Source organism: Acipenser ruthenus, chromosome 10 (genome assembly GCF_902713425.1).
Source record: "Acipenser ruthenus chromosome 10, fAciRut3.2 maternal haplotype, whole genome shotgun sequence".
Lineage (NCBI taxonomy): Eukaryota > Metazoa > Chordata > Actinopteri > Acipenseriformes > Acipenseridae > Acipenser > Acipenser ruthenus.
Genome location: NC_081198.1, coordinates 37,827,306 through 37,852,150, shown reverse-complemented (window position 1 = coordinate 37,852,150; position 24,845 = coordinate 37,827,306). Strand labels below are relative to the sequence as shown.

At 36.5% G+C, this 24,845-nt stretch overlaps 2 protein-coding genes across 5 annotated transcripts; one reads left to right on the top strand and one right to left on the bottom strand.

The window, feature by feature from the left end:
• Window positions 1-51: 51 nt before the first annotated feature.
• Window positions 52-13,906, top strand: LOC117411400 (major facilitator superfamily domain-containing protein 6-like). Of its 2 annotated transcripts, none has more exons than XM_034018869.3 (7): window positions 52-569; window positions 1,860-3,388; window positions 5,943-6,040; window positions 9,955-10,116; window positions 10,435-10,533; window positions 10,888-11,171; window positions 12,584-13,906. In XM_034018869.3, exons 2-7 carry the CDS (start codon window positions 1,890-1,892, stop codon window positions 12,695-12,697), a joined length of 2,256 nt encoding a protein of 751 aa, XP_033874760.3. In that variant the 5' UTR covers window positions 52-569; window positions 1,860-1,889; the 3' UTR covers window positions 12,698-13,906. The 2 variants fall into 2 exon arrangements, with proteins under 2 accessions (XP_033874760.3, XP_033874770.3); XM_034018879.3 differs by having other exon boundaries at window positions 55-569; window positions 10,891-11,171.
• Window positions 13,796-23,244, bottom strand: nemp2 (nuclear envelope integral membrane protein 2). 3 transcript variants are annotated; one of them, XM_059032170.1, is made up of 9 exons: window positions 22,817-23,244; window positions 21,789-21,900; window positions 20,999-21,233; window positions 20,351-20,423; window positions 19,782-19,875; window positions 19,016-19,130; window positions 18,087-18,303; window positions 16,280-16,477; window positions 13,796-15,754 (listed from the first exon to the last, which is right to left on the bottom strand). In XM_059032170.1, exons 1-9 carry the CDS (start codon window positions 22,906-22,908, stop codon window positions 15,508-15,510), a joined length of 1,383 nt encoding a protein of 460 aa, XP_058888153.1. In that variant the 5' UTR covers window positions 22,909-23,244; the 3' UTR covers window positions 13,796-15,507. The 3 variants fall into 3 exon arrangements, with proteins under 3 accessions (XP_058888153.1, XP_058888154.1, XP_058888155.1); XM_059032171.1 differs by having other exon boundaries at window positions 19,016-19,070; XM_059032172.1 differs by having other exon boundaries at window positions 19,016-19,067.
• Between the last annotated feature and the right edge of the window lie 1,601 nt (window positions 23,245-24,845).

Sequence of the window (24,845 nt, the reverse complement as noted above, 5' to 3'; positions counted from 1 at the left end):
GGTCATCCTGCACCTTGTATAATACTACACGGAATGACTCTTACGATAAACAGGTCATACTGTATTCAAATACTGCGAGTGGTAGCATTATTTACATCTAAGCAGGTGTCCAAATGTTTAACGTGAGTTTGAAACTCGAGAACAATAATTCGCAAGCACAGGTCTGTAAAAATATAAAATGAAACACAGCCAGTCCCCCGGCTGAGGCGCCGTTCAATGGGAGGTGCTACACCATTTCCGTTGAAAAAGCTTCAGCCCAAACAGATCTGTCACTGCGGGGCGCTGGCCCGACCACTTTTTGTTACCGCTGGTAAGAGTGCAGGTGACTGGTGTACATCCATTTCTCACTTATTTCAAAACAAAACAAAACAGTGCTTTCAGTTTATGAAATATACAGTCGTTCACAATGGAGAGGCAGATATCACCATTGACAGAGTGTCGGCATGTAGACCATGATGATGCAGAAAAGGCGAAACCTTAGCAGATCAAATTAATTCACCTGCGATCGTGGCGCAGAACAGGAGGCTTGTTGTAATCTTAAACGTACCATCCAACAAGACCATTTTCAGGTAAGAGGATTGTTTATTTAAATTGTAGCTGTGTTCTAGGTACATGATGTTATTATAGCCTGGCAAATCAGACTGACGAACGGGAGTCATTTCCTCCAGTCCGAGTTGGTTTAGATGAGATAGTGAGACGATGCATTACAAAATGTAGGGCACATAGGTTTTAAAATATTTTAACTTTTGATTACATTTACGTTGCCATTTTAGTATTACTAGATTGCTTAAAATAGCCTGCACTTGTTTTATGGGGATGTGATAATTTGCGTCTAGTAGTTGTTGTTGTTGTTGTGTTTTCGTTCTCTTCTAATGCTTGTTGTAGATTATAAACAATAAAATCGTATGCGATTATATATTCATTCCACTGGTATTTTCTTTACCTGATCATATGTGTACTGTAATTTACTGACATTGGGTTTGCAGAATTTGTCAAGCAACCTAAATCCAGTCTGTCATGAACTAATTGAATGCTATTGCTGAGACACCCAGCATTTCCGCAAACGTAACCAGGTTCAGTACAAGAATACACTTGCGATATTGCTTTTTTTAAAACAAATCTTTTGCAATCAAAATTGGGTTTTGACCTTTAATGCAGTAGCATTATATATCCGCTTAGGTAGATATTTTGCTTATACTGTAATTGCACAATACATTGTTGTATTTATGGTTGTAATAATCTGGTAATAAATATATATTTTTTCATTCTGCAGACATTTTACAAAATTGTAATGAAAATAATTGGTTTAATATGTATCAGTTTACAGATGAATAGTACGTTAGCTAAGAGTCGTGTCAATTTACTTTTACAAAAATGTATTAAGGAGTATTGTACTGTGTTTGTTTTCTTCTTTCCAAACAAATTGCATTAGTTATTTGAAAGTAATTTACAATCAGCTGAAGAGTTTATTAAGCAGCAGCAGTATTTATGTACAGTGCATAAAATGAACAGTGTTAAGCAGAATAGCACTTCAAAATGACACAGGCTTTATATAGCATAACACAAGCAAAATTACCTAATTTAATTTGCCCTGAATGGCTGGCGCAGTGTTTGTACAGTACTTCAAGATCAGCACACACAGCTGCTTTAGTTGCCATGGAAATTAATGGATGGAAAGTTTAATAAATCAATAAATCAGAGAGTGGCAAAACCTGATAGCCAAGCATAAGCTATAAATGGCCACTGTACTGTTCTGTTGTGTTCTTTTCAAGGGTTTTATTTTGTCATTCAGTACAGTACTGGTATCCCAGAAACACAGATTTTGTTTAATATCCATGTCTTTATCTTTTCTATTCTAGCATATGTAAGATCAAATCTCTCATCAAAGCATGGCGAGCGATGACAGAGTTGCTATTTTGTCAGAAGACGAAGAAGAGCAAAAAAGGAAGTATGTTCTGGCAGAGCCTTTTAACACTCTGTCCTTGGAACAAGTCACTGAGCCCCCAACTGTCCCACACCCTTTAGAAACCCCTGCATCTGCCACTGATGATTTTGACTGGCTAGAAAGGCGGTGCATACAAATTGACAATGATCTCCTGATATCAAAGGTCTTTTACTTTTTCTTCTATTCTGCATATGGATCCTTGCACCCCCTCCTGCCTGTGTATTATAAACAATTGGGTATTTTGCCAAGTCAGAGCGGGCTGCTAGTGGGCATCCGTTACTTCATTGAATTCTGCAGCGCTCCATTTTGGGGCGTGGTGGCCGACCGTTTTAAGAAAGGGAAAATTGTCCTTCTGTTTTCCGTTCTGTGCTGGATTCTGTTTAACTGTGGAATCGGCTTTGTAAGGCCTGCTGCCATGACGTGTGTGAATCTACACCCTTCTAACTCTACAACAACTACAACTACAGCCCCCAAGGTAACATCCAATTCCTTCTCTCTCATGCCTCCAAATGGTTCTGTTACCAATCATCGACAGAGGAGGGACTTGTATGCAAAAGGACTGCTGTCCACAGTTGGTTTTCCATTACCTTCTTTTAACACAGAGCCTGTTTTATCTCTCAGAAGTGGTCTTAACATGACTGCTAATTCAACTACCCAGAAACCAACCCCAGCCAAAACCACCACAAGCACTACCATTAAAACCACCACAAAATCACCAAACCAATATATCATCACTACTGACAGTGATCAAGTGGAGACCATCTTTCTGCTCATCCTACTAGTTATTATAATAGGAGAGTTTTTCAGCGCGCCGGCTGTTACCATCGTGGACACTATCACCTTGCAGTATCTAGGCAAGCACAGGGACCGCTATGGACTGCAGAGAATGTGGGGCTCTTTAGGGTGGGGGTTGGCTATGCTGGCTGTTGGCATCGGAATTGACCACACACACATTACAGTCTTTATTGTAGGCACAGGCTGTGATTTGCCAGATTACAAAGACTACCGCATTGCTTTCATTGTGTTTGGGGTCCTTATGACGTTTGCTCTCATCGTGGCCACCCAGTTCCGCTTTGACTCGAGCCATTTGATGCAGGAGGATGAAAAAAGGGAAGAAATAGAAATCCCCCAGGTGGTTCGCAATGCCCCCGAGGAAACGGGTGTAAGAGCTGGTCCTTATACTAGTCCACAGGCTAGCGGAGAACAGTTCGACTACAGATACCTGCTCAAACTGCTGTGCAGTGTTAAGTACGGCAGTGTCCTCTTTGTGGCCTGGTTTATGGGCTTCGGCTATGGGTTTGTGTTCACCTTCCTATACTGGCACTTGGAGGACCTGAAAGGGACCACCACTCTGTTTGGAGTCTGCTCTGTCTTGAGTCATATTTCAGAGCTAGCCGCTTACTTCTTCAGTCATAAGCTGATCGAGTTAATCGGACACATCAGGTAAGTGGCAGCTAAAATGTGTTTTATTCCCATTGCTAAATTTGGCATTTTGAAGGTTCTCACTTAGAACACACACCTTTCTTTGTCACACCACAGTGTAGAACTTGACTAGAACATAACATCAAACAAAAGGCTCATTTTGGGGTCCTCCTGTCAGAAGTGATAATAGTGAAAACTTTGTGAGGATCCCTGTATTTGTGTTTTGCTCCTGGCCCATTCAGCCCTGGAACTTCATAGTCTGAAGTAAAATGGAACTTGATGCTTATCAGAAGACAGTCATCTTTATGTTAAAACATGGACTCTCAAGAGGACGTTCAGATTTATCAATTTAACTTTGGAGTCATGTTAAAAATAACGTTGCCCTGTACCTTCCTGAGACATTATCACTTTGTTCAGACACGGATGGATACACTTACCTCAGCAAGTGGTTTTCTCAATAGGTAGTCCTGGGTTTGTAAATCTGTAAGCCTGAGCCTGGTCCACTATGTAAAAAATCACCGCCCAGTCAGCACAGTTGTGCTTGTTTCCCAAAACCCTGTGCATAAATAAATCAGAGTGAATTTGCTTCCCAATCGAGTACCAAGTTGGCTTGATTCTAGAACGAGGGTATTTGACAAATCGTATTCTGTATCTATTGGGCTAAAGCTGCTCTGAGACCTTAATTCTACTGTGCTAGTAATCCCAGCCCTGTCATTACCACTGACTTCATCAATATCTGAGTTGCAAACCCCTGCACTTTAGTTTTTGATCTGTTCAGCTCATGCGATTCATCTTTGGCATCTGTTACATGAACTAGTGACATTTGCGAGCCATCTGTTGTATTTAGAAAGTACAGTACAAAGATGTTTCTGACCAGCAGCTGCCCAAAAGAGAGTGTACAGTATCTCTCCTGTACAGTAGCTGTGAATGATGGTGTTTCTATATGAATAAACTATGCAGGGAGTGGTGCTCAAACATACCTTTGAGTATGGCTCAGATACAATACATTACATACCACAGGATATGTCTAGCCTATATTTAAAAAAAAAAAAAAAAATACTTTAAAAGTGTTTGACAACACAAACTACACGTAACCTTGGGCCAGTAATTTCCAGAGAGGTCAAATATTCAACAGTCTTTCTGTTTAGGGTATTTTCACAAGTCAAAATGATGTTCTTTACTAATTCTGAAAGCTAGAAATATTGCAGTTTAATCGCTCTGGAACATTCTATTTCGGTTAAGAAAATAACATTTAAAACTAATATTATACAAATAAAAATTCCAACTGTCTGTCTGAAACATTTCCTCCTAGTGTGGTTAAAGTAAGAGCTACTGTATGTAGAGTAGAAGCAGACCTTTAAAATGGTTCCACAAACCCTGTTCATTTTGCACTGAAATATAATTGTTGACAGCACAGGAAATAGGTAGCTTCTTCTACTATTGACAAAGTAGGAGGCATGGAAAAATAGTTTAGTTATTTAACTTATCAAAACAGACGTTAAGTAAAGTGCCAGTTACTTGTTACTTGTTTGGTGATGATACAGAATGCTGTTCTGAAAGGTCACCTTCATTCTGAGTGACACCACAATGAGAAAAGACTCACAAACTGGCACCCCTGTCTAAAAGCAGTTTCTAAAACATCCCCCGAGACACAGCTATAGCTCTAGCTATTACTCTGGATGCTGAAGGTTAAGTGGAGCGCAGGGATGAAGCATTGAACACAGCTGGCCTAGTCAGTGAGTGCTGAGGCACTGACTTGGATATATTGTATTGCTGATTTAGGACTGCCTCACCTATAACAGTTTGAAATAAATGAAAAAAGACTTTAACTAAACAATACAAAAATATAGAAATACTTGGCCCCTTACTGACCTGTTGCATTAAAATGTGAAAACTACCTGCTTTTTAAATCTGGCGAGGCCATTACTGTTGTATGTTTTTAGATGTGTGCCTCTGTCTAAACAAGGCTATCCCAGTAGTTTTTCAATATAAGATGAGCACAGTGGATGCTAGACAGCTGTGATATGAGATTTTGTGAGTTAAATAGATAAAACTATTGCAGAAGCAGCAGTGGCTGTTGTGGTTTGTTCACTTGTCCCTGTGGCAGAAATTCTCCTGCTCAACAATGACAGGAGTAACCGCAGTAAGGGAATTTGGTTACTACTGTACCCCTGGAGGTGTTCTTTAAATCAGCTGAACAATAGTTTCTTGTGTTGATAAAAAAACATGTAAGCACTAACTATGACCTGGATTCATTCATAATTATGGGGCCATTACATAGCTATTGCAGTGTTGTGAACTTTGAAGTCATTTTAGGTTGAATTGTGTTCTCTGCTGAAGATGGTTTTAACATTTACCTAAACTGAAAAACCAGTAGCAACCCCAGTGTGAACAACAGCAGCCACAGAATATTATACTGTAAAGTATTTTAGAATGGTAAACTTATTTTGTGTATTTATATACTGTAGACCAGAGATAATGTTTAATTAGAAAAGCTGCTTGAGTTGTTCTGTTAGTATTTAACAGCTCTGTGTTTTCTATTATGATTTTTGAATTCTCTTTTATTTCATTCCAGGGTTTTGTATATTGGATTAGCCTGCAATACAGCTCGCTATCTGTACATATCGTACCTGGAAAATGCTTGGATTGTTCTCCCAGTAGAAGTTCTTCAAGGTAATTTTTGAATCAATAAATAAATATGAATGCAAATTAGCAGAATACATATTTGTATTCAAAATATAAAAAATGTACCACATATGCCACAAAGAAAAAATAAATCAGTTTTGACGTTGAGCTGGCTTAATGGCAGCCCTGAAGTTATAAATTGAGGTTTTTTGGAACAGGTTCAACAACTCTGTTTGTATTGGGTGTTGACTCCTAACTCTGAGCAGGCCTGTGTCTAGAGTACACACCCAGTGTAACTGAAGTGAAACTGTTTGAAGTAGTGCATGCTTTTAGCTTGGCCATCTACAGAGGCTTGTGACACGTATCTGTAGTTGAGCTTACTCAATTGGTTTCCCTTGTACTGTATTATCAATACGGTAGGGGCAGCTGCTGTAAATCTTTTCATCTTCCTAAGAACCAAATTCCCTTTTAAGAAAGTCATGTTTGTGAGGGTTGGAGTTCGTTTGTAGTTTAGATTTGGCAAGGCATTTTTTTTTTACCGGAGTGATACCATCTACTGTGTGTATTTTTATAGCCCCTTTTACACTGGCAGTCCTACCCGGATCACTATCCCGCGTAGTGTGAAACCACGTACCTGGGTTGTACCCAGGTTGACATGGGTCCCAGCGGCCCACTACAGGATGTGGGTCGACATGCTTTGAAACGGGTTGACCGAGACAAAATGCATGATGGCCGTTCGTAAGCCGACGAAATAACAAACAGCCACGCCTGCGTGAAGGTTTCACTTGCGCAAGGAACATTTCTCTTTATTCTATTTAGCTATATTTTTGTTGCTTGAGACACACCATGAGCCAGATTGCAGCAGGGATGAAGAAACATTTGCTCTAATCAACATTTGGGTCAGCGGTTGAATCCAGAGAAGCTTGAATGGAAGTGTCTGTAACAAGCTGCTTCTGGGGCATCGATACACGCATTGTGTACTTGCGTCTGTCACCCTGGTTAACCCTGCTTTATCAAAAGCAGTGTGAGATTGCGTAGCCGACCCGCATGACACCGGGTCCTGACCCAGGTAGGTTCTGACCCGGGTAGAGCATGCCAGTGTGAAAGAAGTTTATGTGTTATTGTGTAACAATCTCTGTCTCCATGACAGTCCCATCATGGGAGATTAAAAAGTAGTTCATGCATAACTTGAATCACTCAATCATATTTTTTCACAGAGTTCACGATTTCCATGAAATGTACCAATTTCAGTGTAATATGTAGTTCCACATGAAAATTTCAGTTTTGCAAAGAATAGTGTAACTATACATATTTTTATCACTTAAAAATAAATACAGCAAATATTTGTCTTATTGCATAATCTGCATATAGGAACCTGGCGGTTGGTTTAGTTTGCTTCCGGTAAATGATTGAACACACACTGCATAGAGCTGCATGATTTCTTTAAAATGAAAAAGACACCAGCTGCATCAAAGATCAGAAATATTTCTGCTAAAGATAACTCTGTCCAATACAAGAAGGGGGCATTTCATGTGTCTGTTGTTATTTTGTTTGATAATTCCCTGATGGTGAAAATAGAATGTCTTTAAAAGGTGGACTTGAAAAAACTAAATATTCTACAATTTAGCATTTACTGTTTTTCAGGGTAGTGTTTAAATATGTAGGAACATTTGTTGTATAACAACTCTAGAGAAAATTATCAATTTTGAATGTGACAACACACTTTTTTTCTGCTTTACTAAATATTTAATCGTGAAATATCTTGAAATACATATTTTTAGACTGTGAAATAAGCCATAGGGCAGCAGTGTAGAGTAGTGGTTAGGGCTCTGGACTCTTGACCAGAGGGTCGTGGGTTCAGTCCCAGGTGGGGGACACTGCTGCTGTACCCTTGAGCAAGGTTCTTTACCTAGATTGCTCCAGTAAAAACCCAACTGTATAAATGGGTAATTGTATGTAAAAAATAATGTGATATCTTGTAACAATTGTAAGTCGCCCTGGATAAGGGTGTTGGCTAAGAAATAAATAATAATAATACATGGAACTCAGCACCTTTACATAATTTCTTTTTTGGTTTTTGTACCATGTTTTACAAAATTAAATGAGAAACAAAGGCTAAATGTTATACATCTTGAGGGAAATTAAAAAAGTAGGCCAATAGCACTCCAGTGAATGCATATAGGCCTACAAATGGTGCAGAACATGGCATGAAACCTTTTTGAGTGTTCAGTTTTCTGTCAAGGTTGAAAGCTGTTTTAACATTAACAAGCACACAGAAATTGGACGGAGAAAACAACTAAAGTTGTATACAGTTGCTTTTATTATTCAGCAGTTAATGGTGACCTTGGAACCACTTAACTGTATTGCAGTTTTTGAGAAGTTGGACTGCATCCCAGCAATCATCATTGCAATATTTAAAAAATGGAAAATCAATTCGTTTTTTCGTGTCAGAGAAACAGATGTCTCTTGTAATGGTATATTTTTTGACATTTTGATTAGAACAGTCTAAAGAAGATTTATTACCAGCTTTTTTTGCACGGCAAAGCGCCAACCTAGGAATAACATCCCAAAGTGCAACAGCATACAGTGGAATTAAAATGAAATGTGCCAGTATAAACGTTGTCTTCTAACAAAGAAGTGAAGTAATTGATAAACTGAAAACTGACTGTTTTAATAATTATCTACAACATTTCGGCTTCAATATATATATATATATTAATTTAAAAGGAGGTTTGACAGCAGTGTACAAAAATTATACTTTTGCTGTACACCCAAAAAAAAAAAAAGTTTCATTTTATATATACAATAGTAGATATAGTATTATGACTTGAAACTGTTTTTAATCTAGAGGAGACTTTGATCTCGACACAAACAGTGTTCCAGGAAAGACAATGCCATTTTTGCTCATATGTAGCTTAGGGGTTAACCATACTTATATTTCTTTCAGGGAAAAAACGGGTGTAACCTTTAAAAGGCTTAGTAAACCTGGCACAATAAATATGGTCAACTGGCCTATACATCATTTTTTACATTTTACAGAAGACCAGTGTGAAAATTGGCTTTCATTTTTAAACAAACCAAAAAAAAATGGTAACTAGGAAGTTAATTACAGCAGTTCATTTACAGCGTATTCTTGTGATTTCTGTTTCTGGACAATTTTATTTTTAAACCTAAAACCGAGATTGTATAACTAACCTAGGTAGCAAATGTTTAAGACTTACCTTGGTTGTTTTAAAGCAGAAAACATAGTGAACCCAGAACTTCTACTGACACTAGAAACACAAACACAGAAGACCTGTTAAGCCCTGGTAGTCCGTGAGAATGCACTCTGAACTGAAGAACTTGAGGCATCTGTAATTGCCTTCAAGGTATCTATGTTCTTGAACACCTGAAGCAAAATACTTAATGAAGCAGTCCATACTGGATTCAGTGCTGTCTTCTTAAATGTTTCTTTGAGTGAATGAATGAATCTGGTCACTATTATTATCCCTGCTGGGGATGCATATTCCTGTTGAGAAGGATCTAGGAATCTGGGTATCGATGTTTCTATGTACATCACACTTAAATTACATAAGCCTAATGTAAGGTGTTTGGTGATTTATGTTTCTGGAAACTGAGAAAAGAGCTTCTATTTTTGAGACAGTATTTATAGACACTGCACGACTAATTGGGTCAGTTAGTATAAAAAAGAAAGAAGATGTCACTGAGCTTTTAGAAAGCTGTAAAGTTCTTTCAGTGTAGGCCCCTGAATCTAAATATTGAAATATTTTCTTTATATATATATATATATTGATTGCTCCATCAAAAGTAATACATTTTTTTTGTTTATAGAAAATGGTGTTTCTTGCTAGTTTTGTACCATTACAATTAATGCTTCCTCTCAGATCTTTCACTTGCTTGACAACAGGATATACCACACAAATTTGTACAGACTTTCAAAATACATGTTTTTGTGTTTCCAGGAGTCACCCATGCCTCGGTGTGGGCTGCTTGCATTTCCTATCTGAGTGCTGCAGTGCCTTCAGCACTGAGGACGTCTGCCCAGGGAATCCTGCAGGGCCTTCATCTGGGGCTGGGGAGGGGCTGCGGGGCCATGGTGGGGGGAGTCTTTGTGAATTACTTTGGTGAGTAGAATACTCACATGTTATGTTCTTAACAAAAGCAGAAATACTTAGAAAACAATAGGCTCTAATCAGCTTCCATATGTAGAATAACGTTTCGGTAAACTAATAATTTGATTGGGAATCTTCTGCTATCTGTACTGCAAACTGGTTCATTTACACCCACTGTAACATATCCTAACCATATAGCTGTATGGCACTTGTGGTAGATACAGGGGGGCTTTGCTGATTGATGATAGTATGTCAAACTGGTTAGAGATTATGTGCTATCATAACAGACCTGCTTTGATTCCTTGACTCTACTGTCTGTCCATATTTCAGGTGCGGCTAAAACATTCAGAGGAATCGGAATGGCCTCTCTTGTGATTCTTTTATTATTTGCACTTATTCAGTGGTTGTCTGTGAAAAATGAAGATGATGGTAAGAAAAATCGGCCAGGCTGCTGTATTACTGAACCACAATGTTACACTTTTAGTTCACGGATGTCTTTTTTTTTCTTTACAAGGTAAAATACAATCTTGAAAACCAGTGGTTGGGATAAAACTGATATGTGTTTTAGGGTATGGTTCATTATACCCAAGGTGTGGTCGTTGGTACCTTTTTTGGAAAATTATCCTAACATTTTAATAAATACTGCTTTTTTTCTGTCTTAAGCACATAACTATGATGAATGACACTAGATTGAACAACCGAAAACATCTTTTAGATGTACTGGCTACGTATGAATGTTATTATTTGTAAAAATTCAAAACTGTTTCTGTTTTGTGGGGGAAGCAGAAGATAAGATGCTGGCAGAAAACATACCGGTTCCATCCAGCCCGGTTCCCATAGCAACCATTGACCTTGTACAAAACCAATCTGAAGTGGTTCTGCCCCGAGTGGAGCCCAAACTGCCTCTGAAGAAAAGCAAACACCAGGAGGAGCAGGAGGACCTGAATAAACCAGCATGGGTGATCTCTCCATCTCCATGGGTTACCATTTCTTTTGCCATCTATCAAATGAAAGAGATGATGAAGATGTCGAAACGCAATCTAGCTTCTGAGCACCAACCTCTACAGGTGAGCTGCTTATTTAACATGGAGCGATAATTCACTGAGAGGATAGTTTGTGCAACCTGCCCCCTATAAACAACAGTTTGGTTCATTCCAGGCTTCACTGACCCTCATTAGTCACACTTTAGCTCGCCTAAACAAACCACTGATCTCATAAACTCGTGTGACGAAGCTTATGGTACAGCTTGGATAACCTTATTTATATCCTGGAGAGAAAGAGAGGAATAAGTGAAGCTACATAAAAAGTGTCTGGCAATATAAAATATTTTATGTCTCTTTAGCAAAGGTGGTTGTCAGTGATTCATATAAGGTCAGTCTGAGGTCGATTTTTCTATTGTGCCAAACACAGTATGCTAGTTATATCGTAAACATGTTATTTTTTTTATACTTAAATGAAAGGAGTCTGGTATTGCACACAGACAGGCAGTGTTTGTTTATGCCATTGAGCATTTTTTTATTGAACTCTCTTAAGTTAACATTTAAGAGTGATGTCCATGTTGCACAGTGTAAAGCTTGAATACTGGTATTGCAATAACAGAATACATCTGGTTTTTTCTTTTGCATGCCTTCCTGGCTCCCCTGAAGAAAGGTGAGAAGGTATTTTATGCAATAGCACAAACCACAGTATAGTGTTAAGCATCCCTGTAAGCTACATTCTGTGATTTTCTTGTTTAACATCCTGACAATGTAGGTCATGGTGACTTTTTCACTGTAGCCACAACTGATTCTCTGAAAATTATATCTTGACAATAGTTTGCCTGATTTTGATGGGCACTTGTTTCAAGAAATTATTTGATGGTAAATATGTAACTGATAATAATAAATAAATAAATAAATAAATAAATAAATAAAAACAGTACAAAGTTTATACATAAATGCTCCCTGTTGGATGACTGTGTTAGTACTGCACTGCAAATGAAAGTGTCTGATTTCATGAACATCTTTAAAAAAAATCTCATTCTTGCCAGTGCAGCGTGGAAATATGAAATTTTACTGTCAGCTTTATTTAATCTTTTAGACCAAGTCTACTGCCTGCAAAGTTTGCCTCAACTAACAATATTGTTTTCAATATATAGCGATTCATGAATTTGCCCAAAGTTAGTACAACTTGTATTGAAATGTGCACCTCACATAAAATAATATATACGTCACACTGTTTAACTAAACAAACATTTCGTGGACTGCAAATCCTGTTCAAAAGCCACTTTTTGGGATTATGTGGATTTATTTATCTTTGCAAAGCTATTGAGAGGTTCTCAATCCCAAAGCAACCTATATAGGCTTTAACAAAAACATTAGTTTGAGCTTAAATGCAGCTGAAAGGAAATCTGTTCAATACATTCTGTATACATTACCTGTCACACTTGGCTGTCAACTGCTACCAGCCAAATTCAAACTCTAATTTTTGTACCTTTCAGGAAACTGAACTGTCTTCATCAACTTCTCATGCTCAAAGAAAGACTTCACCAGCGGCAGCAAAGAGTGAAGACCCAGCAAGCACAGCTCAGGAAGGCACAAACAACTCACTGTAGGCTACACAGGGCCTTCCAGACACCAGCCCAGCAGAGACTGTGGAGAACAGCAACCCTCTGCCAAGAAATATTGCTAGCAATTTAGCCCTGTCTCCAACAAACCCCTTCCAGCAACTATAAATACGGAAGAGCTGTACATACAAGCAACATCTGTACATATGAATATCTGTAGCAATGCATTTGTTTCCTTTTTATTTTGTTTTCAAATTGCATAGGAAGAATTCAGGAAGCTACTACTCCTGGATGGTATTTTTGTGTTTGCTGCTGAGGAATGATTCTCTTTCCTAAAAGGTACAATATTAATAAGCCTTACAGTATGTGCAACTTGCCACCTTGGTAGACAGAGAATATAACAGGAATACAACCAGTGATTTTTCTAAACACTATTTAACGTTTCAGAACGTTTATTTTCATGTTAAAACCCCAAACTGCAAAAAGTGCCTAATACTTAGTGCATTACACTATTTGCCTATAATTCATCTGCTAAAATAATACACATTTGCAGTAGACATTTCATTTACTTAACATTATTTTTAAAAAGCCCAGTTTTTTTAAGCTGCAGTTTAATTGGCAAAATGTTTTCCTGAACAGTGGTGTGCTAGACTTCCTGTCTACCTGTTGTCTTTGAACTGTTTGACAATTCCAGAAGAAATGTTTGCTTACCGGGGCTTAGAGGCTCCTGAAAATGAAATTGCATTTTTAACAATGAATACTGTGCTAAAAAAAAAAAAAAAAATTAATATTATGGGTTTAAAAAAGATTTGTAGTCTTTAAAGCATACACTGGAAAATGTAAATTTGTTAATTTATGAACAGTTGAGGGTTTATCTAAATATTAATATATGTTTGCAATCCGTGTCCAGCACTGTAAACTTGTTAACATAACATAAATACATATATTTACACAGCAGGTTAATCAAGTAAAGGCTTTGTGTATAATTAACAATGTGTGCCTTTAATCTCTTGCTTACTGTATTCTGATCAGTAGTTTTGTAAATGGTTTTGGGTTTCCAGCTAAAGAAAGCAACAGTTTTAAGGAATGCAATGTACTGTAATGTTAAAACAATTAATTTGCAAAAAATTAAGATACACTCTGCGCTTTTATTAAAACAGTTTATTAGGAAAAATTAAGCTTTGATTGTACATACCTGAGTGATGTTCTATTAAATAAATAGCACTGAATATACAAAGTCATGGTGACCTACATTCACACGTGTTTTTTTTTTCAAATGATTCAATCAGAAGATCTGGAATAGCCTTTGTAATCCTTAAACAGGTTAAAATTAATGCATAAATATCGGTCACCACTATCTACACCAGAGAGTACACATGTTGTTGAGTATACTGTATGTTCCAGAGCAATGTTCTTTAAAGTGGTTGTAGCTAACAGATTCTGTAATGCCCTTCCATTCCCTATACCAGCTGTGAGCAAACATGTACTGTATTTTCATTTTATCACATCATATCTGGTGCTACGCTCACTAAAGAAACGTTTGCATCCTTGCTTTAAGGTAGTGCTACACATTTGAGTCCTATAGCGAACGGAAGCCTAAGACAGTTTTGATATAGGGAATTATTTTATTAGCTACAACAGCTTTAACAAATTGCTAAGGTTATGCATTTTATTTTATTATTTTAAATCAATCAAAACCAACGTAAAGCATACCTCTAATCAACTTCAAACTAAACTTTCAGGAATAAAACATTTTACTTATTTTTCATTTAACAAATAGAAAAAGAAATACAGAAATACATGCTGGAGTGTTCAAAATTAATCAAAACTATTTACAATACACCACGGTATTAGGAAATAGCAGTTTGAGCCATTCCGGTGTTGAATCAATACACCTGAGCTTGTTGCCAATAACAAAACCAGGGTCAATTACTACCATACCCATGTTTAAAAGGTGATATTTACATTAAGATACTGTTTAGCATACTTACATAGTACTTAATAAATCAGAAGATCTTATTTTTTTATATATTTTTAATTTGTACCATTTTATAATTGTGTGTGTATGTATGTATATATATATATATATGTATGTATGTATATATATATATATATATATATATTTTTTTTTTTTTTACAAAAACACAGCAACTCAATCTATTTTTTTTATAATCCATCAAACATTTAGAGCTTGGACTGATGAAACAATAGCTGCTTTTTAAAAATGTTAAAAGAGCACTTGGTGTGTTTTAATTTAGATTATTCCCTCCTGCAGTATTTTACATTTTGTTTTGTGCTGATCTGTGCCACGTGTCTAATGGACAGGTTATTGTATCATAAACATTCTGGAAGCCCCAGTGGGTGTCTAATATATACACTCAGTTTAAAAGTGTCACATAAGGACATGGTCCTTTCAGTGCAAAAACAACCTAATCTACCTGCGAGTGCTTTAATCCCCTAATGTATAAAGGAAATGAGCGGTTGTTCTAATGGTTCCTTCTTAAAATACCTGAGTTTGAAGGTTCATTTCAACGGCACGTTTAAAATGAAATCACAATGTCAAGACAAGCCTGATATGTTTCAACAAGGTATTCAGTTATCTTGATAACTGATTAAGTTCTTGCAATAAAAACAAGTTATGGTAAGCAAATTATCAAATAAAAAAGGCAATCGGGTTAGAATATTATTAAAACATGCACCTAAATTCTTACTGAAGCAAACCCGAATCCAGTTTGAGAAGCACTTTTTTTGAGGGGGTAGTCTATTCTGATCATCTAAATCAGTGTTTATCTTTATTCTACACATTTTTATTTTATTTAGTGATATAGGAGATCATTCAGATAGACCCCTTTGTGACTTTAGAATAACTCTAAATCAACTGGTGCTAAACTGCGCTGTTCAGTGGCTTGGTAGTACTCCAGGTCTTCCTCATCAACATCCTCTTGGGATTGTAGTGGGTTTGGCCAGTCTTGATCACCCTGCTCCTCGTCTCTAGAGGAAAAGATCCAGTCTTCAAAGTAGGTGCCGCCCAAACAGTACTGTTTGTCATGCTCAAGGATCTCTTCATCAGTCACATGGGAACCCCCTCGTATAAATTCAGCCAACCTGAAGGAATTATTTAAAGAGAATCAGCTCAACGTACTGTAATAATACAGTTTTTATTTAACACCTTTACACACACAAATGCTCACTTATTGATGATTGTGTTTGAGGCTACCATGTACCATTCATCAGTCACTCGACAACAGCTTTTGTTGAGTCATACTTTGACTCTAAAGTGTATCAAGTTTAACCAACTAATAATGAAATGGATTCAAATAGTAAATGGATATATGCATAAATAAACTTATCTCAGAGGTTGCTTACTTTTTTTCCCCAATGTACCATGTGCATTTCTCTGGTTTTCTCTTACTGGTTGCTGTAACCAGCTGGTCTGCAAAAACCTTCTGCATTTTTACAGCAAACAGGCACATTTGATTTTGTAGACAGCAGTCAATCATAGAATTCTACATATATTTAAACATGCTTATAGCTGAATATCTAACAGGGTGCAGAAACAACATCCTTTTTTATGTTCAAATTCATTTTTTCAGGGTGAGCCCCTCAGCATACAGTGAAACAAGTCTTTACCTTTTAGGAGAGCGGAGTCTTGACACTGCTTCCCATGCAGGGAATTCTGGACTCAAACAGTTTTCACGCAGCTCCTGCAAGGATGCTCTGGTCTCAGTGTCACCCTGTTTTCTGTATTCTTCTTCACTAAGCAGTCTGATTTCTAGTTCCTTTGCTTTAAAGCTTTTTTTCAGGATTTGAAATATTCCTCTTATTATTCTGTAGAAACATGAAGTGATAAAATGCTTTTAGGAAATAGCATGACATCAGTTCTGGCTAGGGCTTGACGATGTATATTTCGGTAGAGGACTCGTGTCATTTCACATTATTTGGCTATCTTATCATTAAGGCTTATTTTGTTAACCTAACTTGGAGAAATTAAACACATTACAGGACTACAACAGTAAAGTTTAGTGCTTTTTTATGTTTCGACAGGTATTGTGTTACAATGGGCTCTACTGATAAAGCTAAAGAGCCTTTTAAAAGTCTGTTTTGGTGAATTCAATAAAGTTTGTCAAAAACAGGTCTACAAATAACTCATGAGCATTGTGAATAGGGCTCTGCATTTCATGCTGATTGTGTGACACATCCAAAATCAGTTCTTACTCTAAACACATTTCAAATCTGATCAGTAAATACACTGGGAAACGCTGAGTGCTGTTAAACAGCAGCTCTAAAGAGAACAGAAGCCATCCTTTTTCTATGGCACTAGCTCTATGGAATATGAGGCATACTGTACAGTTTATGTGGGACACAGGAATACAAACATGTCAATGTAAAAGCACTGAAAGATAAGATACAGATAAGTAAATAGACAGAGACAGACAGATCATGATTGGACTTGATTTGTTTTAAAATGTATTTTAAACTTTCGTTTTTCAGGCAGTTAAGGATTTATTGGGAAACCTCATTCACAGCACTATATAGACACACATTTCAAGACTATTTTGAATAGTAAAGAGCAGTCCCAGTAAAATACCCACAGCTGACACCTAGTGACACTCCGGCATATGGCAAGTCTCAAAGACCAAGCAGCTCCTTGTGAGGTGGCTTTTTCCTGTCACCTAATAATGCAACTGTATGTTTGTGCATGCTTATGTACTGTATATATTTAAAATGATTTAATTTGCAAAACACCCAGAGCACAACGACAAGGAATTAGAACAAAATCTACTTTTTCATTTGTTGCCATATAATTGTTGTCAATTCAATGTACCTGATGTACAATATGGAAATAATTCTTACTATTAAAACTACATGTTGTTAACAAATTATACCATGTTTATTATTTTAGACTGATGTCAATGCGACTTACCAGGAAATAGCACAGCAACGTGCTTATAATGTACGGAGGTTGACAATGTGGCAGATACATAAAAGGGCAGTCATTATGACCAGTTTGCCATTCCTTTGAACCATAATAACTTTCTTACCGTATATTAATGGTAAGGCACAACATATTAGGCAAAAAGCATAATGTGAAAGGTACTTAGCATTTGGCTTCAGTTATCTTTTTACTTATATTACTAGATATAAAAGGGTAACTACATTAAAAATGAAACCACACAGAGGTAGACACAGTACATATCGTTTTAACTTATATGAACAGGAAAAAAGGAGTGGCCAAAGGATTTAATCAATGATATATGGCCTTACACTACTGTAAGAAGGCAGCTATGTTATATACACTCAAATACAAAATGTATTATAGTAATGATTTTTGTGAAATAAAATGAACTTATGAATGTACTTTCTGTATAAACATTCAAATATTTTATTCACCAAAAAAATGAAACCGTACTAATTCGGAATTGGCATACCCACTAACCTGCAAATCAAAACCCCTGAAAATGCCAGGGCTTTTGAAGCGACTAAGATGCTGATGACTGCATATGCAGCAGGAGGATATGTAATCCCGAGGTACATTAAGAGCAGGGCGATGATCTGCAGTGTCCAGGTCAGGAGGTTTAAGCTTTGTTTATTTGTTATTGGTCCATGCTTATAGCAGACAGCAAAGCTGAGAAATCCAGAAAATAACAGGTAACCTGTAATGATATTTAAAAACAACAGGAAAACATTGAAAAAGATTTTCTGAAACGGAAGAAGAAAAAAAGGCTCTTGCAAAACCAATGCCTGCTAACGTCAGTTTTTGTAGAGTACTTAATATACTGTCAATAGGGTAATAGGACACCATGTGGTTGTGAAGTCTTAGATACACCAGCTGAGGATCTACTTTTAATACTCTATTAAAACTGATTGAGATTGAAACTGACATACACATTGCAGAATTGATAGAATACATTACATTATTCTGAGTGATTTCATGTTAAATCCCCTCATGACACTCAAGGTGCTTTACAAATAAAACATGAATACGGCAGGACAAGGCCTTGTCTTGAAAAGCTTTACAAATGTGAACGCAACAAATTCAGCTAGGCAACAAATGCCACAGCTTAGTGCAAACTAAAAATCTTCTACTCAGCAAGACTCCAGCCAATATCAGGTAAATCCATAGCCGCAGACCTCAATAGATGAACAGGAACATGTGAGGATATGAAACTGAAATGGTCAAGGCTATAATAAAAACCTAAAAAACTCTGTGCTCAACAGGGAGAACATGTTGGGATGGAGTGATGGGAGGGATGTGTTTAAGATTTTCAATTTTGATAATAAATATATCAGTCATGTGAGGGACAGCTTACTTACACATTCTTGTTTTTATAAATTTGATTCATTCAGGAATTTCACTTTACTTACCAACTGCGTATCTCCAGTAATCTGTCCTTATTTCATCCCAGTGATTCACTACCTGCTGGACCGCCATGTAGGATAGATAAGAACATCCACTGAGCATAAACAAAAACGTCTTTTTCTATAAAACAAAATTATAGTACGGGAAATTTCATCATGAAATCTGTATATGAACACTACAGAGCTATAAATTATTCTTTTTAAGTGCTCATGAAATATTGGGGGCAAGAACACTGCTCAAGAAAGCCTCACTGAAGCACAGATTTCCAAATAAGCCGAAAATGTGTGGAGGTTCTGAGATGTGGACTTCGTTGGGGGCTAAGTTGAGACTACCAGACTCATTCATTTATTTCATTTGTGACCTGAGGCAGTTCTGAACTCAAGTCTCCCGAGATGAAAGGCATAAGTGGCTACAGAATTAGCCTGCTGCACCATTAAGCCATAACAGTAAAAAATGCATCACTTTGCCAAAGGCACACCATTAGCATTTACATCCCTAATGGGTACAGCAGGAGTTAATGTAAAATATCATCTCTATACATCTTACATAGCTTTCATGAGCTCAGCCTATCAGGTATCCATATTGGGAAAAAGTAACTGTACTAAACTTCTAAATGTACAGTTTAAAATGAACTGTACAGTGAGCCACTGGGGAGGTCTAATAAGATAAATATAAAAACATATATATTATTCAGATTTTAATCAAATATAAACAGTTTGAAATACTGCACATTATGAATCTGAGCTAAAGTTTTACTCTGCTAGCACTTACCTTTGGTGTGAACCTTCTAAGTACAAACAAAGTAAGAATGAATATGGAGAGAATGCCCAGAGAAATACCTACAGTGTAATAAAACACAGTGTTCCTGAAAAAAAAAAAAACATCATGAAATTACCATGGCAACAACCACACAACTTGCAGAAGTGAATGTGTCCACATTGTTTTGCTTTTTTTTCTTAAAATGTTCTCATCATTTATTATGTAGAATTGTATAGTTAATTGCACTTGTGTAGCTACATGATGTTGTTACAGTTCCTTGTGTGTCATGAAGTACAGTTTAAAAAGCTATTCTGTCTCTTACAACCCGTATAAGAATTCAGTCAGACACCCAGGGTTAACATCCCTCTTACACTTTAAAATACCACAGTATATGCATTCACATTAACTGTGCATCCCATAGACAGGACCATTGACTGCTTGGTACATTACACTATTCTGTGCCACTGCAAGGATCGCTCCCTTTGTACTGAGCCACTAATACCATTACTGTAGCACTTGGGGTTCCTTTTAACTTATGAGATCTGATATAGATTCACAATCTTAGAATGGTAAATATTCACCTGCATAATCTGCGTGCAGAAAAGAGCAGCAATATTCCGATCACAAACAGGGAAAGACGATACAGATCATGCTCTGAAACACAGAGAAACAGTTAGCTGTTATTTCAAGTAGCCTCCACTTACATTAACTATCCCCTTTGTATGATGTTTTGGCTTTCTAGTTGCTGGCCACAGACACATTAACATGGGCTAGATCAGCACATACAGCATGTCTTTTTAGTTTGTGTTTCTGGTGCGTATGGCCAGCAATATGAAAGGAAATGTGATCCACAGCAGCTGTTCACGAGACGGCTGTACAGACACTTTGGATGATCTAACCTTTGTGATATACATCTGTAGCTGGCAACTGGAACTGAAGAACAGCCCCTGAACTCAGATCAATTCCACACTTCTATATAATTGCAGATGCCTTAAATGTTCTTTACAGACGTTCATCCTGCGGAATACTGACTTTCCAACCTTCTTTTTCACTGAGAGCTCAGACGTTCTAAACAATAATGGCTCATCCAGGGAAATCTAATAACACCACAGTCTTTAGCAAAAGTTTTTTTCTGAGTGACTACATAATCAAATTAATCAGGGCAATATGCTTCAAAATTAGCTCCCAAATTTAAAAGGAAAAGCTTTTAAAAATTGAAATCCTCTTACTTTTTCTGGTTACATGCACTGAGTACTTAACAGAGGGCTTGGTTGATTTTATTCCAAAGCAGACTTCCTCATCAGTATGTGCAATAGTTAAGCTTGGTTCATTTGATGCTTTTGGAAACGGCCAATAAAATCTTAAAACACATTGAATAAAATGTATGAATGTCTCTGGCTCTTTACAATTGTTATCTTCCACAGGAAAAACAATGTGGACATCGTCCTGGCTTTGCACATTCACCTAAGAGAGTTAACATGAAACAAAAATTACAAACAAGACAACAATAGTGTTATTTTCCTATAAATAATATTGTGAATCACACATAGTGCATGTGATAGGGGTAAGATCAGTGAGGCTAGAAAGCTTTAATGCATCTTTAAAAAGTAAAACAAACTCAACAGACCCACAGTAAAATAAACCTGGTATTTATCATATTCACCACAAACATTTAATACATCACATACCCGTAATTCACAATTAAGCAAGTATGTTATTATTAACTTCACAATACTGGTATGTTGTTATATATATAAATATATATATAAACAACATACCAGTATTGTGAAATTAATAATAACATACTTGCTTTTAGAAGCATGAGGGTAAACCTGTCTAAAAAATAAACTAAAACCTACAGTATCTGTAATGTGAAAAGCTGGTCTTACGTATGAAAATGTATGTTTATATTGAAAGATATCAAAGCTCAAAGCAAGGTTCACATAGTTAAGAACATGCAAATTGATAGAAAGAAATCTTTTTGTGGTCTTGGTATTGTTGAAAGTTAAATGCATATACCTGGAATGTTGACCAGATGTCCTTCCATCCTACTGTCGTATTTAAACTGTAGCAAAAACAGTGCTCCTGGTATTGACTTATTTCCAGATTGTCTATCACTTCAATACATTCTGTAAAACAAGGGCGAAATAACTCCTGATTGTGTACCATTTGATATATATATATATATATATACATATATATATATAGATATAGACAGATATAGATATACATATACGCTCTAGTTAAATGTTTAACTTGTATAGCTATACTTTATAGGTTATAAGGCAAGGTATTTAGGAATTCTGTCTGGCTACATAAAGTCACCTACATAATAATTCCCACAGCAGAATTATTAATGTTTCATTAGGTGATAGTCATTTTCATTATAGGAGAATTCTTATTACAGGAGAATTCTTTTTAATTTTAATTTCACATAAATGAGGATGCTCCATTTGCGGTTTTATAAAAGCTACAAACCAAGTATCTGTTATGGTATAACTGGAGGTGTGCTTACTCGCAAGAACAGGGGTGATCCTACCAGGTTTAATTTAACAATTAAGAATATGGTTGGAACACAGGCCCCATCCACGCACTAGTGAGTCTCATCACCTTAGCCACACCTGGCCTGGGGCGATGAAGTATATATACCACTGCATCCTTGACATGGATTGTGGAGAACCCTGCAAATGGCACAATACTCGAACATATAGCCTATGATGATACACTGGCAAAACACCAACATTCAAACAGTGCAGTACAGTACAGTACAGTACAGACTACCCACGTGTCATATAATCAGCACAAGTAGTACCAGCACCAATGCAATCGTACCAGGTTTTTGTTTTTATGCCACTCTCACTTGACACAGTATGCATTGTATTACAATTACTGTAAACATGCAGAATTAATGAACATTTAACAAGTTAGGCTTATAATAAAATAATATACCTTAATGTCTGATGAAGCGTAGCCTACCAATAACAATCATAAAGTTTCTAAACAAAAAAACACAGAAATGATACGATTGATGACACATATGTAATACTTTAAATGTGTTACTCCACGCCGTCTGTACAAACAAGAATAAACAAACTCCTAAAATCTGCATATACTTTTTTGAAGCGGAGAGCGCCTTCATGATGAAATAGAAATACTGTACAGTTTCAAATTCGGTAGACCTTGGACTTGACCATCAGACTAAACTAGACGATACACTCACAAACAAGATATACAGTAGAAACTAACTTAACTAAACAGGTGGTGTATTATATATCAAAACATACTGTTTAATACAATGGTTTACATGTAACAAGTCTTTTGTCTTTCTTTCTGAAAAGTAATAGAATTATGGCTAGTGTGCGTATCTGACATCTTCTAGTTTGGTCTGGAAGCTGAACCGACCGTGTATGTACTTCTGCATTTTGTTATGCAGTTTCCCTTTTTAATACCACCGTCGGTTATATTACAAGCACGAAAACGAAACAAAAAAGTTACGTTATCATCTATCACCTATGATGTTTGAAAATGTACGACTTAATATCAGGCTAATTTTATTATTATTATTATTATTATTATTATTATTATTATTATTATTATTATTATTATTATTAATAATAATAATATTATTATTACTAAACCAGTACATGTATTACGCAATGCAATGCATTTTTTGAACGATTATAAAAACAAAGACAAACATCGAAGATAAACTGGCCTATGTTCCACTAAAAAAAGTCCTTACATAAAATAAAGCCCCCTAGCGGACATAATTTATAAAACCTCGGGACACCACCCAGCAATACAGCTAGGTTGAGCCAGAACAAAAGGGAAGAGTATCGGCTGTTTTCACAGGCCCTGCTTAGCACTAGTCTTTGATTACTTTACCTAAAATAACATTAGTCAGTCCAAGATTGGTGATAATCGGGGTCTGTGAAACCAGCCATGTACGACATTAGAGCGACTTAGTGGATCACTGCAAATTGACAATAGTATGAAAACTTAACCAACTAATGAGCAGAAACCCCTGGTCTCTCCCACCACAAAAAAAAAAAAAAAAAAGAAAATCAAATACAGCACTAGATATTGCATGGATTACAACAGTCTTCAGTAATACACTTTATTTTCAATATGCAGTAACTATACTGCAATATACTGTAATAATTAAAAACAAAATATTTAAAAGAAAATGGTCACTTCACTAGAGAATATGACGTACAACTTCTAATCTTGTGCTTTTAAGTGATATTATGTGGGGTAGAAATATTTCATGACTAATAAATGCGTGTGATATTAACCAGCATTGACTCACAATATATTCTGTCTGAGACATTTCAACGTGCTGATAATAAGAGGATGGTGACATGCAGAAGACGATCTCAGCCCAGTCATTGCCTCACTTGTGTGTCTCAGCCCCTCTTAACAGTAATATTGGGCTACAACGAATTACTTTGTGAGAAATTTGGTCAAGCTGGAAGATCCTGGGCAAATCATTTCTTAATAATAATGATATGAATTCTCTGTATAACGCTTTCACATATAAGATACTATTTTTTCACCAGCAGAATAGCACAAATAAATATTGAAAGCACCTCTAAAATTACAAGGTTCAGACTCCAGCAAAATCTATTGACTCATTTGGTTGATTGATATCTAGGTGCCCTAATTTTAGCCTCCTCCTGGAAATTATGCTTGAATGACTTCACCGATTCTCTTTACAAGCTTGGTTGACAGCACTGTAGGATTATGAATATGAGAGGAAATGGGGACGCTATTTAAACAACCAGTCTGAGAAAATAAGACTGGATTTTATGGACATAAGCCTCATACCCTCCCTCACAGTAACAGTCTGGGGTTATCAGTCTGTTTAATGTACTTGCAGCTGTCACACTAACTTCTCCAATTGTGACAATGCATATAACATTATTTACCACAAGTTATTGAGTATCGAAATCATGGGATATTGTTCATCTGTCTGCTTGCCACACATATTTTTTTGTAAGTACTGATAGCTCTAATTTTGTATTTACAACTGTGTCAGCAGTGTATACAAACTTGTTTTCAGAGTACTTAGTTTTG

What these genes read in the sequence shown, in the direction of transcription:
- nemp2 (XM_059032170.1), bottom strand. Translation starts at nt 22,908, where the DNA reads ATGAAGGCGCTCTCCGCTTCAAAAAAGTATATGCAGATTTTAGGAGTT. An exon ending in ACATCTGGTCAACATTCCAG is followed by an intron (nt 21,234 to 21,788) that starts GTATATGCATTT and finishes TAACTCTCTTAG; the next exon opens with GTGAATGTGCAAAGCCAGGA. An exon ending in TCAGGGGTTTTGATTTGCAG is followed by an intron (nt 16,478 to 18,086) that starts GTTAGTGGGTAT and finishes ATGTTTCTACAG; the next exon opens with AATAATAAGAGGAATATTTC.
- LOC117411400 (XM_034018869.3), top strand. Translation starts at nt 1,890, where the DNA reads ATGGCGAGCGATGACAGAGTTGCTATTTTGTCAGAAGACGAAGAAGAG. An exon ending in AGTCTTTGTGAATTACTTTG is followed by an intron (nt 10,117 to 10,434) that starts GTGAGTAGAATA and finishes TCCATATTTCAG; the next exon opens with GTGCGGCTAAAACATTCAGA. An exon ending in TGTGAAAAATGAAGATGATG is followed by an intron (nt 10,534 to 10,887) that starts GTAAGAAAAATC and finishes TTGTGGGGGAAG; the next exon opens with CAGAAGATAAGATGCTGGCA.